We start from the raw sequence: 18,424 nt of genomic DNA, 5'->3' as shown, positions 1-18,424 counted from the left end.
AACGAGACGGAGCGATTGAGAGGATGAGTCAGGCTCAGACATAAAAACAGGTATAGAATGTGGCGAGCAGGGAGACGTGAGGAGAGACCGAGATCATTGAAATGTGTGTGTGTGTGTTTGTGTGTGTGCACGACGGTGCCGCGCCCCTGCCTATGTGACCAGACTGTCAGTTTTTTGTCTCCGCGCGTCATTGTGCGTCATTGTTTGTGCGAGCCGTCATCTGTCAGCGTGTGTGTGTGTGCAGACATGCACGTGCATGTATGTCTGTATGTATGGCGGTGTGGTGGAGGAGGAGGAGGAGGGGCAGGGGGGAGGTGGAGGAGGAGGGCAGCGAGCAGGGGAAGGAGAGACATGATATAAATAATAGCAGGAGGCTTTAATATGTATGAGGCATCCGGGCAGTGGTCCACAACACACTCTCAGCCCTCACTGACTGATGGGAGGGAGGGAGGGAGGGGGAGAGCAAGAGGGGGAGAGGGGGGCTGCATACTAACCATTCCCAGATCAATTCTCTCCTCCCTCAATCTACCATCCTTCCTCCCTTTTCTTTACACCATTTATCCCTTTTCTTTCTCCTCCCAGCCCCTTCTGTCCTTCCTCTTACTTCTCCATTTTTCCCACCTCGCCCTCCCCCTCGTCTCCCCCAATTGCTCATCTCCTTCCGAGGCGTTCCGGGGTTTGTCCCCGTGTTTCCAACTCGGACACCCGGCGAGGAGAAAAATGATCCCTATGAGGCACCAAGCGAGCGGGCAGCACGCCGCGCCCTTGGTCAAGGTGTCTGACCTGGGCTAAGCCGGCTAAGCAGCCCCTCCCCTCCCCTTCTCCTCCCCCATCAGGGGAGAGGCCCCGGGTTGTGAGCTGGGGCAGACAGGTCATACGTCAGGGACAGGAAGCGGTCTGGCGGGGCGACATGCCCTCTAAAACAAACCACCAGTTACACTTTTTCCACTCAGAACATCATTTGTTTGTCTGTCTCTCCGCGCTCCCCCGTGTCAAAGTAAATCCCAGTGTTTTTCACCTCCCTCCTTTTTTGAAACTCCTCCTTTTTCCTCTCCTGTCCTTCCTCGCAGTCTCGTCGCCATCGTAAAGCCACGTCCGTGCTCGCTGGCGCTCGCCTCTTCAGAAGGCAAACGTTGCGCTGTATGTTGAAGGTTTCTGAAGGTAATCTTGGATCATAAATAATTTCATTAGAATGCTGATGGCTCGGGCCCTGTTTGACGAGACGTGATGGGTTAGGCCATCTGCTCAGCTGATAAGAACAGCTCTGTTTTATTAGCATCTCCACCAAAGCCTCGCCTGTCTTGTTTACCTAGGCAATCCCAAGGCGAATTTCATTCCTACTGCACATTTAAACTCTATTTACACACACTCAGACTCCCTCTCTCCTCTTTACCTCTCATTTCTCCTCTTTCTCTCTGGTAATTGTCTTTCTGTTTCTCTCTGCGCCTCCTTCCGTCTGCTCTCCTCTATTTTCTGCCGTTTCCATCTTTTCTCTTTGCACGTTTCTGTTTTTACTCCTTGTGGACATTTTTTTAAACATATTCTCAGTTCAAAGGTCAGTTAAAGCCGCTCGTTATGCCTCATGATCCATTTAGTCGCGTGCAGTGTTCTTTGACTGAAGCTGTTACTCGCAGCGCGCTTTATTTCAACTTATGGACAGATTTGCCCTCAAAAGCTTCATTTCATCTGAGAGCTGGCAGACGGCTTTAAAAGAGCCGTGCTGTACCTCCACTGATGTGCACGTGCACAAAACAAGACACCAGCTGACATGAATAAATGTTAGAATATGTGCAAAATATCTAGGCAGCCAACAGCCATGATGGAACTGTAGCGTTTGACTTTATTTCTTGATCTTTTGACAGATAAATATTTTTTAATGAACGAAATGAATTATCAAGATGTAAACATTAACAGTTTTTTTTTTATTAAAAAATACAACACGAATACAGCTGCAAACGTGGAACTGTATTTGTATATTATATGTTATTTATATATTTAAATGTGCATTTTCTTTAACACTTTAAAGATGTATTTTGAAAGGTGAAATGTGGACACACATTGTATTTTATGTTTATTTACTAACACTCAATATTTATCAGCTTTTCAGTGCACTTGTGCACAGTAGTATTGTTTTTAGTCCTGTGTGTCCATGAGCAAAGAAATTTGATCTGATTTTGACCAACCTTGATTGAATGAATGAAGGTCACCCAAGGACAAATTTATATTATTTTGGCACAATTATTTAAAAGTCAAGGTAAGAGACCAAGGTCAACATTTAGCCCCACTGCTTACATATTAGAGGGCATTTTGCTATTTTGAGAATCAATTAAAGATACACCAATAGTTATGATTAAACAATGACACAAAGTCATACAGTGGGGCAAATAAGTATTTGATCCACTGTCGATTTTCCCACCTACAAAGAATGGAGACGTCTGTAATATTTATCGAAGGTACACTTCAACTGTGAGAGAGAGAATATATAATATATAATAATAATATAATATATATAGAATATATAATGAGAAGATCACATTGTTTGATTTTTAAATAATTAATTTGCATTTTATTGCTGCAAATAAGCATTTGACCCCCTACCAACCAGCAAGAATTCTGGCTCTCACAGACCTGTTAATTTTTCTTTAAGAAGCCCTCTTATTCTGCACTCTTTACCTGTATTAATTGCACCTGTTTGAACTTGTTACCTGGATAAAAGACACCTGTTCACACACTCAATCAATCACACTCCAACCTGTCCACCATAGCCAAGACCAAAGAGCTGTCTAAGGACACCAGGAACAAAACTGTAGACCTGCACATGGCTGGGATGGACAACAGGACAACAGGCAAGCAGCTTGGTGAGAAGACAACAACTGTTGGCGCAACTATTAGAAAATGAAAGAAACACAATATGACTGTCAAGATTCCTTGGTTTGGGGCTCCACACAAGATCTCACCTCGTGGGGTAAGGACGATTCTGAGAAAGTCCAGAATGACACAGGAAGACCTGGTCAATGACCTGAAGAGAGCTGGGACCACAGTTGCATTGATTACATGAGTAACACACGACACCGTCATGGTTTAAAACCCTGCAGGGCAGCAAGGTCCCCCTGCTCACGCCAGCACATGTCCAGGCCCGTTTTAAGTTCACCAGTGACCATATGGATGATGCAGAGGAGGCATGAGAGAAAGTCATGTGATCAGATGAGACCAAAATAGAGCTTTTTGGCATCAACTCCACTCGCCGTGTTTGGAGGATGAGAACAACCCCAAAAACACCATCCCAACCGTGAAGCATGGAGGTGGAAACATCATTTTTAGGGGTACTTTTCTGCAAAGGGGACAGAACGACTGCAGCACACTGAAAGGAGGATGGATGGGGTCATGTATCGTGAGATTTTGGCAAACAACCTCCTTCCCTTAGTAAGAGCATTGAAGATGGGTTGCGGCTGGGTCTTCCAGCATGACAATGACTCCAAACACACAGCCAGGGAAACTAAGGAGGGGCTCCGTAAGAAGCCCTTAAGGTCCTGGAGTAGCCTAGTCAGACTCCAGACCTGAACTCAATAGAAAATCTTTGGAGGGAGCTGAAACTCCAAACCTGAAAGATCTGGAGAAGATCTGTATGGAGGAGTGGACCAAAATCCCTGCTTCTGTGTGCAAACCTGGTCAAAAACTACAGGAAACATCTGACCTCTGTAACTGCAAACAAAGGTTTCTCTAAGAAATAGTAAGGTCTGTTTTTCTATTGTATCAAATACTTATTTCATGCAAATGAAAATTAATTATTTAAAAATCATACAATGTGATTTTCTGAATTTTATTTTTAGATTCTGTCTCTCACAGTTGAAGTTTACCTGTGATACAAATTACAGACCTCTCCATTCTTTGTAGGTGGGAAAACTTCCAAAATCGACAGTGGATCAAATGCCTCACTGTATGTCACCTTTCAATAGGTCACATGAGCTTTGACTTTGGGTGACCTTCAAAGGTCAAACTCAAGGTCATAAAACAGTTTCGAGCCAATACAGACTACACATGGTGGAAGGGTTGTGTGTTCACCAAGATTAAACTTAAACTTCAATTTCGAACACAGTTCATCAAATGCAAAGGTCACACAGAAACGTATAGTATGGTATCAACAAATCATAAAATAATTGCAGCATTTTACCCCTTAGTATGTGTTTTTTTTTTTTTTACTAATTTGGGAGGTCCTGTGACTTACCAGTATATTCTGGTATGACTTAAATACCAAAAAATCAAGTGTTCTTTATTAATACCAGTAATGATAATACCATATCTTATGGCGAATAAGTCGCACCTGTTAAAAAAAAAAAATGCCTCTTGAAGAGGGAAAAAAACATATATATAAGTCACACCAGATAATAAGTCACAGGATCACCCAAACTGTGTTATAAGCTCTTTAATTTAAGATTTTTGTGCATTATTGTAGTGTATTTTTTAATACTGGCATGTATTATTTTATTATTGGAGTTTATTTTTTAGTGCTTTGATTCTTGGTTAAGATCTACATAAATAGTCATTATAATACCATTATTAATAATAACAAACATGAATTTTCAGAATATAAGTCACACTGGAGTTTAAAGGCCCGGTCACACGGTACTTAACCAAGGGCAATGAAGCCCAAACGAAACGAAATCTGGAGTTTCATTGACTTTTGTTGGCATTGTTTAACCTTCGAGTAGCTTCTTTCCTTCAGCTGGTGCTTCGTCAGGATTTTTAAACTGTCGAAAAGTTTGAACAAATGTCGCCAAAAAATTTGATTCGTCTGTATTTCATTTTGCTATCACTCTTGAGGTTTTTCATCGTTTGCTTAGTTTTTGTAATGTTAGCATTTAGTTAGATTTCGTTCGACCAGCTGAATGTTTTCATACAGTGCAGAAGCCGGTGTGTGAGCACTGCTGTGGTGGAGAAATGCAGCTCCTCCACGGCGGAGCTGGTGTGTGGTGTGGGGCTTCTGCCGGTGCGTGTGATGTGCGGTTGCTGTCATGCCTGGCCAGCCAGGAACAATTTATCGGCCTCCTCCACCAGCGCACGGCAGTCCGTGATCGTGGTGTTATTCCAGCACTGCGCGGATCTGAGGAGAGAGCTGCTGCACAAAAAGTCTGGCCGGTGTCCTGTCAGGAGCTGCAGCATTCTGTCCATGAACTCTGAAGGGCTTTCTGCCCTCCAGCCCATGCAGAGAGAAGAGCCTGCTGGCCCTTTCAATCTGACAGTTCAAAAGTTTTGAAGAGGTGATCCTTGATTGCTTTGCAGGACCACGATCAGCCCAGTGATCGCGCTCCTGCAAAGCCCCCCCGCTGCAAACAAATATGCAGCGATCAAGGATCACCTCCTCACGTAACAATATTTAGTGTGGTCTGTGGTGATCTCTCAGAGTGAACTGTGCCTCGTTTTGTGCAAACCAGGCGGCAGTTTACAGAAGCGTGACTTTGAGCATCACGTGTGGAAAACGTTCCAGCAGCAGCGGACATTCGCGTGTGAACAGGTTTGATCCACACAGCCCGCAGCGTCTGTGTGCATGAGCTGGCAGGGATCCATCCGTTTAAATGCACATCAGAAAACATGGTTACATTCTTTCAATTCATAAAATGGATTTCTTCTGAAATCCAGAGTACACAAACAGCAGGTCTCGAAAAAAAGAGCAGATAGAAAGACAGCACTCTCTCTCTCATACAATTATGCAGGAAAAATGCAGAGTATGCACGCATTTCAGGCGTACTCTAAATGTGGTGTTTTTTGTTGTTGTTTTGTAAAAATGAGGCGTTTTGTAAAAACAGCACGTCGTCACAGTCTGAACCAGACAGTGAGGATTCTGATGATGAAGGAGATGACCCACAGATCTCCACAGTGGGTCGGATCACGCATTTCTCTTTGCAGCTTCTCCAGGACTCAGGCGCTACAGAGCTCCGTCCCAGCGCCAAGTCCTGGGATGCAGAGCAGGATGCAGACACACACACTGCTCCAGCAGTGGCTCCAGGCATGTTTTCGTTTAAAGCGTTGAGATCAACGTTAGCTTTGGTTTTGTTTTGTTCCTGTTTCATTCCTTTTGTGCTCTTGATTTGCAAGCTATTTTTATTATTCATGTAAAAAGGCGACCCGCCTCTTTATATGAATAATAAAAAAATGGGGTAATGGGGGTGTGGTTAAAGGCAGGAACCTCCTCCATTTTCCTCTGCATGCTCTCTAAGCCACGCTCATATTCCTACTGTAGCTGATCCAGATGAACTAATTTACACAATAGTGAAGCAGAGAGAGGAAAGCGAGCTACTCACTTTCTCCCATGGAGCCGTGTGTTGAGGATGCAGGTACAGCAGTGGCTGGCAAACTCGTTCCTTATAGGTTCCTGACCTGCCACTGGTCACTGCTCTCAACACATGATCACCTTGACCAAGCACATTCAGCCAATAATCAGATGGATCAGACATATTAAGGCCCACTGACACGAGCATGCCTTTGATTCATGCAATAGCATGACCTGTGTCGTGCTGTGTCATGCTGGAGAGTAAATTAGTCTTTAACGGATGCAAACAGGACACAAGAGGGGCGCCAGTGCATGCTATTGCGCACAGAGAATTTTGAAATGTTCAAAAAATCTTGCACGCACAAATGTCGTACTACATGGCGCGATCTAATCTCCAACACTACGTGCAGCTCATCAAGTGGAGTAAAGAAAAAGTGAACAGAGCGAGTGGTGACGTCAGCGGATCGCATCAGAGCGCAGCTCCTCTGATGGATTATAACAAGAAGTTAAATCTGTTAGAAACATACTTTAACTGCTGCACACAAGAAGGAAAGAACACGCAACTGTTTTATCAAGCCATGACAATGTAAACAAGACAAATAATTACCTTTTTAGATGGCTCAAAATGTTTTCTGCAGGTAGCTAGGTGCGTGCATGTGAACGGCTGTGATTCAGGATGTGATTAGAGCCGTTTTCAATGGCCAATTTGCAAAAAAAAAGATTAATCCGCCACAAAATAATTATTTTATATACACAGCGTACAGCACAGAGCACGTGGCAGCCAATAGAACAAAGAACGGCATTCAGCTGTGAACACAGCGGGTGGGATCATTACGACGACGTTCCTGCTATTGCGTGAGTCACAGGCATGCTTGTGTCAGTGCACCTTTAAGGTGCACTGACACGAGAATGTTTTTGATTCACACAACAGCACGACCTGTGTCGTGACGTGTCGTGGTGGAGAGTAAACTCGTCTTTAACAGACAGGACGCGAGAGGGATGCTGGTGCATGCTACTGCGCACAGAGAATTTTGAAATGTTCAAAAAATCTTTCAAAAAATGTGGCACAATCTAATCTCCAACATGACGTGTAGCTCGTCAAGTGGAGTAAACAAGCAGTGAAAAGAACGAGTGGTGACACCAGCAGATCGCATCAAAGCGCAGCTCGTCTAAATGATTATAACAAGAAGTTAAATCTGTTAGAAACATAAAAATAAATACTTTAACAGCTGCAGACAAGAAGGAAAAAACATACAACTGTTTTATCAAGCCATGACAATGTAAACAAGACAAATAATTACCTTTTTAGATGTGATTCAGGAAGTGATTAGAGCCATTTTCAGCAGCCAATTTGCAGAAAAAAATGATTAATCCACCACGAAATAATTATTTTATATACGCAGCATCCAACGCAGAGCATGTGGCAGCCGGTAGAACAAAGAACGGCGTCCAGCTGTGAACACAGCGGGTGGGATCGTCATGACACAGGTCATGCCGTTGTGTGAATCAAAAACATGCTTGTGTCAGGGCACCTTTAGCCAGGTTGGGCATATTCAGCCAATTACCAGGTCGTTCATATCTGTGGAGCCAATCACGATGTAGATTGGGCATGTTAAGACTTCACCACAGGGACTATGTGTATCACTTCACAGTCAGCCAAACCTTTCATTTCCATTTGAGTTCAGTTTGAGCTTCAGTTGTGATTTGGCTCTGTATTATTAAACTGAACAGAATTTTTATCTGTATAAATAAAATCAATTTGACAAACACCTTGTTTCACTTGGAAATACTGTGGACATTAGGGGTGCACCGGACTGGATCATTGCTTTTAGGTATGGCTCCGATAATTTTTTGGCTCAACAAAAAAACGAGAGGTGAATATAACTTTTCATGACTTTTTTTTTGCCTCCCCACACATTCAGTTCAGGTGACCTCAGGATGGAACATGGAGAATGCGATGTGCCCACTCTGTCCTCAACTCTTGATATTTCTGTTTGATTCTTTCCGTGCTTGCAGCCTGCACCAGACTGCCTCAGTTACTGCTTTTACAACGTAACATGCTTTCTTCACATTAATGCAGAACTGCATTGAAAATGTATGCAATTATGACTTAAAAAGCAAGTCACTGAGCGAAATCTCTGTATTCTCCACATTATGTAACCTTTGCAATTAATCAGCAGTTCAAATGCATTCCAAACTGTGGGTTGCAGTCTATATGGATCACAGATCAACCGTGGTCCATTACACCAGTCAGTAGTGGTCATGATAATTCACAAAGTTACAGATTCACTTTTCTAAATTCCTCTGGTATAAATAAATATATGATGAGGCAGAGGCATTTTGTTTTTCTGGTTTTGTTTTTGTTACCTTGACTGAAGCACATACACATGTGCACCCCTCTACAGGGTGGACCAAAAAAAAAAAAAATTACCCATTCTGATCGTACACTACTTTTTCGTACTTACTTTTAATTTTTTTCCCCCCAAAGAAATATGCCACAGAACCATGAAATGTTGTTTGGTATTAACAGTCTCCTATTTTTTTTTTTTTTTTTTACTATTTCTGAACACAGTTCAATAATTAATGACGTGGTTAATCCAGAGTCTCAGTAATGTTGGCTGCCTTGCAGACCATGGTCAGCCACTGTGTCCTTTATTTTTTTATCCCCAACATTTCCTGTTTCCCAGAACTTTTCCAGGAGACACCTGACTATGAGTTTGCTGGGAGGATTTCTCCAGGGAAAGTCCCTCCTGAAATTTCAGTGAGGACTACTGATTTCGTTGCAAAATATGCCTCCACAATCTTTACCCTCTCTTGCACAGTCTATCGAGTTTAGGATGCATTGATGCTTTGGGATGAAAATCTAAGGCTTTATCTTTGCTTTACCTGAAAATGAGTAAGATATGTTAGTTATTGTGGAACTGGCAAGAATTTAATAAGGGTAACATTTTTTGGTCCACCCTGTAGTTTGCATTTTAGCAAAGCCTGGATTAAATCACATGGCAAGTGCAAAGAAATGTGGTCCAGACGCACACATTGAGTTCTCAGTTTTAGTTCAGCTCAGTGCGACCAGGGCAGACTTTCTTTCAAAGCAAATTTCCACATTTGGAAAAAACAAACAAACAAAAAACACAAAGAAAAACAGTCAATTACGTCTGTTGTTGCAGAACGGACTTCCCTCCTTTCTCTCTCTCTCTCTTTGTGCTGTACCTATTCTTCTTCTTACTTCAAAACATCCCTCTGTTATCACACCTCGCCAATCCCCCCCTTTCTCTCTCCGGCTGTCTCTATCTATCTTCCCATCCCCCTTGGTGTTTTTCCCCCTCCCTACAATCAATGTGGCTTTTAAGATGCCTATCGATTTGTTCCCCTAGACAGGCCCAGTGCGCTGGGGCGACACTTTGATTGCTGGGCCAGTAATTACTGTTATTATTTATGCATCTGGGCAAAATGGCAGGACTTAACATTCACAGTACAAGAGGCCACAGGCAATCAAGAGAGGTGAGCACCTGGTGAGGGAGAGCAAGCGCTGGAGAGGTGGAGGTGGAGAGAAAGAGAGCAGCATCAGCCCTATGAGTGGTTCACTCCTGGGATCAACTCAAAGAGTCCAGGCAGGTGAAAAGATTCACACACACATTTAAATTCTTAATCTACCCATTGACGACTTTCTTCACTTCCAACAAAGAAGTCAGATGATGATTATTGGTTTGTTTGTATGCCTTTTAAGACAAAATGTTTTCAGCTGATGTCTAGAACACCTGATGGAATATTCTACCCTAACAACAAGAAGAACCCGTAAAATATTCCTGCTGATCAACATCCAAATGTGGATTCTGCAATTTTTTTTTTTTTTTACTTTTTTAAACAAAACAAGCAAGCATTTAGAACACTTTCTTTAAATGTTACAGCTGATTACCACAAAACTTAGTGACCAATCATATTAAAAAGAAGAACCCAGAAAATTTAGGTGTTCACTGTGATCGTGAGGTGACCAGCGAGCACCGTTTTGCCAGAAACTGGGTGACAGCCAGGTGGAAACCATTCGGATTATTCAGACAGCTTTCAGTGACGATCCTATGGGCATCACACAGATTAAGGAGCGGTACAACCGGTTTAAAGACGGCCGCACAACAGTGGAGAGTGCGACGCGCTCTGGGCGGCCATCAACATGCTGAAATGACCAGATCATTCCAAAGTGAACGCTGTGATGATGTGGGACCGTCGTGTGACTATCCGAGAAATTGTGGAAGAGGTGGACATCAGCACTTTTTCGGCACATTCCACTGTGACAGAAGATTTTGCCATGAAAAGAGTTGCAGGGAAATTCATCGGCACAAAGCTGATGGCGGAACAAAAGTGCCACCGTGTTGAAGATTCAACACCATTCGCCACCATTCGGAAGATTCAGACGGCTTTCGGTGGCTTTTCAGTCGTGTGATTATCCAAGAGATTGTGGACGAGGTGGGCATGTCACAACATGTCCTGTGAGGCTTCAACACGGTGGTGCTTTTGTTCCACCATCAGCTTCATGCCAAAGTCATTGGCATGAATTTCGCTGCAACTCTTTTCATGGCAAAATCTTCTGTCACAGTGGAATGTGCCGAAAAAGTGCTGATGTCCACCTCTTCCACAATTTCTTGGATAGTCACACGATGGTCCCACATCACCACAGCGTTCACTTTGGAATGATCCGGTCATTTCAGCATGTTGATGGCCGCCCGGAGCGCGGCTCGCTCTCCACCATTGTGCAGCCGTCTTTAAACCGGTTGTACCGCTCCTTAATCTGTGTGATGCCCATAGGATCGTCACTGAAAGCCATCTGAATAATCCGAATGGTTTCCACCTGGCTGTCGCCCAGTTTCTGGCAAAATTTGATGCAGTCGCACTGCTCCAGTCGTTCCGCCATTTCCTTGCAAAGAAAAAATGATGAGAGACTACACCCATCCTCACACAAAGGTTGCTTACAAGCAAATGACGCAACCGACAGGTGTGAAAAAAATCACGCATGTGCACAAAGGTTCAAGGTTGTCTCATGCAAGCACACGTGATTCAAATCCATCAGGTTTTTGAAAAAAATAAAAAGGTCAGATACTTTTCTAACAGACCTCGTATTTACCTGCTGTGCACATTTAACATCCGTAAAATGTTTTTTAAGTCATTTCAGTGATGTTATCTGGTTTCACAAAAAGCGTTTTTACATTTAGAAATGTTTATCTCTCACTTTTATAAAATCTATGAGAAAGATATTAGATTTACACAGAAATAAGCTGTTTCAAACTGTTTTCCACATCTTGGTTTAATTTGTTTGAGCGAGCAGCCAGCCGACATCACGCTGCCATTCTTTTCTCTGATTGGCAGTCACCTTGTCCTTCCCAAAATCCTCACGCATTTTGGGGGAAGCCCCCACATGATCTGCAATCTTGCTACCAAATGTACATCATGGCATCTGATCACTTGAATTTCTACCCATCAGGTTGTCGAAATTCTAAACTGTTTCCTGGCAGCGCAAGTTTTAAATCATATTATGAATTATGAACATGCTAATGAATAAAATTGTAGTGGTGTCAAAGAAATTTATTTTAATGACTTAAAATCTTTAAAAACCAAAGGCCATACACCTTTAGGTACACAATGTTTTTGGATCCAATCTTTATTAGATTAAATTTTGAGAATCAAGTAAATGACATGTGATGTAAGATGTAGAGAGGTGGGAAAAAGCTAAGGAAAAAGTGGATAGCGAGTGAGCTGTACATGAAGTTGAACACTAATGAAAGAGTAAAGGAGTTGTTCCAAATGGCTACAGAAAAGGTTCATCATGGAATGATCTTGTTAAATATGTGTGTGTGCTGAATAAATTCATTCATTCATTTCGAAGCAGGCAGCATGTGTCGATAAGGTGGAGGAAGTACTTTGAGGACCTGATGAATGATGAAAATGAGAGGGCGCGAAGGTTAGATGATTTGCAGAGAGTAAATGAGGAAGTGTGATAGACTAATAAGGATGAGATGAGGACAGCTACAATAGAGGATGACGAGTGGAAAGGTGAGTGGTCTAGATGACATTCCAGTGGAAGTATGGAAATGTTTAGGAGAGATGGCAGAGGAGGTTTTATCCAGATTGTTTAAAAAAAACCTTGGAAAGGATGCTGGGGAGTGGAGGAGAAGTGACCTGGTATACCAGTTTTTAAGAATAGAGATGATGTGCAGCATTGCAGTAACTATAGAAGGACAAAGGTGATCGCTACAGAATGAAATGATGGGAAAGAATACTGCAAGCTGTGGGTTCAGAAGGAGTGAAGAAATGTCAGCAGCATCTCAGGATTTTTCATCCTGAGTGCAGATATAATGTCAGTGGGATCTCAAGAAAATTACATTAGAGAATAAGTAAACAGAAAGTTAATCTATAATTGAATGAGCTTCATAGTTTCTTTGTCTAAAGTTAAACAGCACAACGTGAAGACAGAAATCTCACTGGACATAATGATTTCACATGTTGTCGAAACTGACACGGAAAATATAATTGAACAAATTTACATCTTCTCTAATGACTTGTTAAAACTGTATCAAACAAGGGAAGAAGTGTCAATATTTCAAAGAGCTTGTTGAAGAAAAAAATCATGTCAAATTGAGTCATAAATTAGGTTGAGAAACTAAACTCGTAACCATTCACAACTGCAGGTCTGGAGTCTGATTTTTACCTAAACATTACTCAAATGCAGTTCTCACCACAAAACCAAGAATTATCGCTCAAACAAACCTTTGAAAGACATTAGAAAAGTGAGGAGCAGCCTTGGTGTCCTCAAGTTAGTGGTTAGAAAAGATTCAAATTGACCTCACAAACATAAGCAGTTGTGATCAGTAGTTTGCATAGACATCAATGTCACAGCGATATTGGTCTTTCCATGATTGCAATACAAATGTACTTACAAAACAAGGATATGATGCACATTTTAATTTATCTTTTTTTTTTTTTAAACCAACATGGGTCAAAAATATACATACACCCATTAATTATGAGTGATCATAACTGACTCTAGGTTGTAGCTTCTCTATGTCAACATGAATAAAGAGTTTATTTGACAGCACTGGATTGAACAACACACAGAGCAATGGGGAAGTCCAAGGAACTCAGCGCAGAACAAGGAAAGAAGATCATTGATTTATACAAGTCAGGAATGTCTCATTGAACCATTTCTAAACAACTACATACTCCAAGATCAAAAGTTCAAGTAGTTATAAGAAGAAGTTAAAGTTTGGAAGAAGACCCAAACTATCACCCCAAGGTAAGAGGAAACTGTTCAGATGGTAAGGAACAATGCAGAACCACCAAGAGACATGCTTGTCACAAACTGGAAGCTGCTGGAACACAAGTGTCTCCATCTACAGTTTTTTTTAAGTGATTGCTTCAAGAAACAGCCCTTCGACAGACTGGCAGCCTGTCCAAGTTGTACCCTGCCTCTTGCCCAAAGACCACTGGGATAGACTCCAGCACCCTCATGACCCTTAACTGGAATGAGAGGGTTTAGAAAATAGATGGATGTTTCAAGAAAGATGTATGTTGTCCAAACATTCTGCCTCCAAAAAAATAACAGTTCAAAGAAATCACCGTAAACTCAATATTGCCATGATAAAGATCAAGATCAGCTTTATTTATCCCGAAGGAAATTATTTTGCCAGAGGACAGGAACAGTAAACAGTAAACAATGGTTAGTTAAATACACAATTACAGTACAGGAAGTGTTAGCATTAAATAGAAATCAATCTTTTTTTTACAATAAGTACAAAAAAATTATGTGAAATGACTAGAAGATATATTGCACAAGATGACTGACAATATTGCACAAATCTCTGAATAACTGAATAACTCTGTTCGTTATGTATTCATCTTGCAGAAGGGGGAGGGATTATACAGTCTGACTGCCACAGGTCAGAAAGACCTCCTGTAGCGTTCTGTGATGCACCTTGGTGGTCTCAGTCTATGACTGAAGGTGCTCTGACAGGATGTCAATGTGGCATGCAGGGAGTGGGAGATGTTGTCCAGGATGCTGAGCAGTTTCCTCAGCATCCTCCTCTCTGACACTTCCACCACAGAGTCCAGTTCAACCCAGCTTAATGAATAAAGTGTACATGCAGAACAGCTTTATATTCCAAGAAGATGCAGAAGTTCCTTACAATGATTCCCTAACTTTGCCAAAACTGCAACATAAAACGGTGACAAACACCATCCAGCATTTTGAAACAGGTTGGAAACTCCTCCATATGTTTAGTCATAGATCGTCACCTCACTGAGTCTGGACTGCTTGAGGTTTCTTTCTACAATAAAAACACACTGAGGGAGTTTTTCCTTACCAGTGTTACCAATGTCCTCCCTTGTGAGTGGGTAAGGTCTAGACCTTACTCATGCATAGCGCCATGAGGTTACTTATGTTCTGCTCTGGTGCTGTATAAATACACTGAACTGAATTGACTGGCACAGCTGCAGAAGTGTGAGTGTCAGGTATTTACAATACCAAATGTAGCCCTACATTACCATAACCCAAAACAATAGCCTCATGGATTTGTACACACAAGTGACAGTGGAAACAGAATTCGGTCCCCACAACATATATTAATGTATGTACACACACTCAGGCACTCCTGGGGAAGGACATGAAAGCAGAAGACAGACCAACTCACACATGTGGAAATGCACTTGTATAAAATGGATGACTCCAGCTTATACATGTGTTTGTGTGTATGTGTTTGGGTGTATATGTGTGTATATCTGTTCGTGTCTGTGTGTGTGTGTGTGTGTGTGTGTGTGTGTGAACTGAGATCTTAAGTGTCATCGTACCTGCGAGAGTCCCAGGTAGATGGAAACCGTCTCTGAAATGTAGAGGAAACGTCCCTCATGACTGACCACGAACACAAAGCCGTCCAGAGACTGTGCAGGATGTGAAGATTAAAAAACACACACATACACAAATACACATTAAAGCAAACAGAAACACGACAGACAAATTAGAGCAATTAGTGCATGTCGAACAAATTACAATGAGCAAGAGAACAAACAACCCGTCACCCCTCGGCCTCCTCTCTCAATTCACAAAGGCCCTCACACACACGCACACACAATGTGCACAAACATGAAAAATTCTAATAATGCGTCCAGAATCTACACACAACAGCTGTCAACAAGACCTGAATTACTAAACATGTACAGAACGGAGACAAAAGTGCCGCACGTGCGCATAGTCAGACATTCACACGTGCAAACAAAGACAAAAGGTTGCACATTTTTCCTGTTCAGCACGACTTTACAGTGAACATCACTTTAGAACACACCGATGCATGTAAAAATATGATGCTCACTGCAACTCAAATTTTAACCCATTTAATAATTTTTTCTTTCCATGAACTAAATGAGGTGTGGTGGAGTTGTGGTAGCGCAAAAACAAGCAGGGTTCAAAAACCCATCTGTCACACAATCTCACAACTGGAGCTGCTTCAGGCAGAGAACCAGTGTTAGTGGCAGTGTTAAACTTATGCCAAAACAACACCCGAATTCGCTATAGTGATTCCAAACAGGAACAGCCAAAAGAGCCACATACAGTTTTCATGGAAGTAATGGCATTAGCTTAATTAATTGATTTGAATTTAAAATTCATTTAATTAATTGATTGGCAACTAAATTAATGTCGTACAAATCAAAAGATTAGCTTTTGCCACAACATACCTAATAAACCAACACAACACACACTTATATATTGATGATATACTGGTTAATATTATTGACAGTCCTCCAGAAAGGAGAAGTGAGCCCTCTGCAGGCCCTGAGGCCCATTGGTGTTTATCTCTGGATTCAGTGGGGTCAAGTGGATATGAGTATACGACTCCCCTCGACGGGACACCAGTCAGACGCAGGTTACTTCACCAGCCACAGTCGGTACCCATTTATAGCTGGGTAAACAGAGAATGCAGATTCTGTGTCTTGTCCAAAGACACAGACAGGTAGCATGAGCAGGATTCAATCCCAGATCTAGATATTGGCAGGCCAGCTCCTTATCCACTCAAGTACCTCTTCTACAAATTCATCCTCCAAAAGGCAGGATGAATTTTTATTTATTTTTAATGATGTGCTGCTTGGTTTAATTTAACGGTACATTATGGGTGCATCTCTCTTGAAAAGATATAGTCCTGAGCTTCAGTCTTCAGTCTTCCACTATGCAGTAGAAGTAGTGTTAGCTACTAACAATAGCATTTCTTCACACCCACTGATTGCTGAGGTCTGCAACTTTGGGTGGGCAATCATGTGCCATAAAGGGCCAAGACACTGCAGGTTTCCCTTTCTACCAATCACCTCAGCAGGTGATTTCATTGATGAAGGTGTTTATGCTCAGGTGAGAAGCTCATCAGCAAACCCACCTGCTGAGGTGATTGGCTGCAAGGAACACCTGCACCGTCTCGGCCCTCTTTTCTCACCCCTGAATGATGTGCATAGTAGCAAGAACAATTTTTTTCTGATGCTACTGGGGTGTTTTAAGATGCCACCACCTGTCATGTTCCAAATATAAGGTAAACAATTCAGGAAACGTTCGATGGACACAGTAGATAGTTGGACTGCAACACAAAGCAAAAGTTCAGAAACCCACACAGCGAATTTCTCATACAATTTGGTTCAGATCTGCAGTTGTGTTCAATGTCGGTCCAACATGTGTGTCCTAAGTAAAGCAAGGCCTGGGAGCATGCGCTGGTGCCACACATCACCACTGCATTGCCGTCATCCCAAGACAACATCCAGACAGATATCCAAACCATCCCCACCACTTTAAAGTAAGCATCAAAGTGAGGCGTGGGTGCACCCTTGACCTTCTCAAGCCACTGGAATCCTCAACGTATTGGATCATGCACAGAAAAAAGGGCCACATCGCCAAAATGGCGTGCCAGATGTTCTCTCACTATCCAATTGATACTCCTCATCTGTGTCTCCCAAAGTAACCACCCATTTGACACAAAGTCATTCCCACACCCAAGTATCCTCCAAAGAGTCCTAGTACCAAAGACACTGGTTAGCATCCAAGTCTGACAACCACACATTAAGACAGGAAACACCATTATCGCAAAGACTTCGACCTTCGTTCTCCTGCTAAGGTATAGGCATCGCTAAACACCTCGTTCCAGGGACCTCATGACTCCACAAGCTTTTCCGAGGCATCTTTCACTCTAAAAGGCAGAGGATCCAGAGACATCCGCCCAGTGTCTAAGTCCTTGGGGGTATTGTTTCACCCATGTCTAAAAACATCTTTACTGCTCTGTATGCAAATGAGGATTTTTAGCGTAAAATCAGGTGCATTTTTTTGTTTGGCAACACATGCTTCCTGGAACGGCACTTGTGTGCATGCCTACAAATACAGCAAACATTTCATGAACAACTGAGCTCACAGAGCAGAGCTGTTTCAATCAGCTGCAATACACAAAGAACCGTGCATTATCTTGTATCTCCGTCCGCACATACAAACAGGCACACAAACATGGACACAGACAAAACCGGAGTCATTACATTGTGCGGTGACTCTAATAAGAAGTGAAAGGTATACAGCCAGCCCATTAGAGAGGACTGCTTGTGAGAATAATATTAATCGTCATAACAAGTATTGAGGAGTGAGCGGACGCGGCAGAGTCAGCCGCGCACACACGGGGTCTTTTTGCTCCAGAAGAATGATTGCTATTTTGGCAGCCCAGTGCTTAAAGTGGCAGTGGTAATTTATGCAACTGACACATCCAGTATGCAAATGTGTGGCCAGGGTGTGGGGCGTGTGTCGCGTTGAGGAGAAACCAGCCGCCTGAATGTCGAAGAACTAAAGTGCAATTATCAGGCTATTACGGCGGGAGGACGGCTTGGAGGAAAGAATCATACAGTTTTTCTGGAGCGTTAATTTGATTTCTATCAACGCCGTCCCCTAAGCCTCCCGTCTTCTTTCACATGCCTGACGAGAGTAGACATATGCACCGTTTCTTTGTTTTACTATAACCTTCCTATTTGCCTTTTCTTTCAAACACTCTCTTCTTTTTTCCTCTCTATGTCTTTTTCTCCCCTACCTGTTTCTCCGGACTAGAGATGAAGCAATTTAGTCCAACGCCAACATAGAATTCTTCTTCTTTTTTTTTTAACAACAAC

The 18,424-nt window shown here is 42.4% G+C and overlaps 1 protein-coding gene across 2 annotated transcripts in view; it reads right to left on the bottom strand.

Annotated features, from left to right (window-relative positions):
• The window catches only part of npas1 (neuronal PAS domain protein 1), a 120,251-nt gene that overhangs the window by 12,040 nt on the left and 89,787 nt on the right, over window positions 1-18,424 (bottom strand). For both annotated transcript variants that reach the window (XM_034169250.1, XM_034169251.1), the window contains exon 5: window positions 15,101-15,190. In XM_034169250.1, the coding sequence (XP_034025141.1) occupies window positions 15,101-15,190 (90 nt within the window). The remainder of the gene's footprint in view (window positions 1-15,100; window positions 15,191-18,424) is intronic.

This window comes from Thalassophryne amazonica, chromosome 4, assembly GCF_902500255.1.
Source record: "Thalassophryne amazonica chromosome 4, fThaAma1.1, whole genome shotgun sequence".
Taxonomy (NCBI): Eukaryota; Metazoa; Chordata; class Actinopteri; order Batrachoidiformes; family Batrachoididae; genus Thalassophryne; species Thalassophryne amazonica.
The sequence above is the reverse complement of the archived record's forward strand: the minus strand, read 5'-3'. Positions and strand labels throughout refer to the sequence as shown.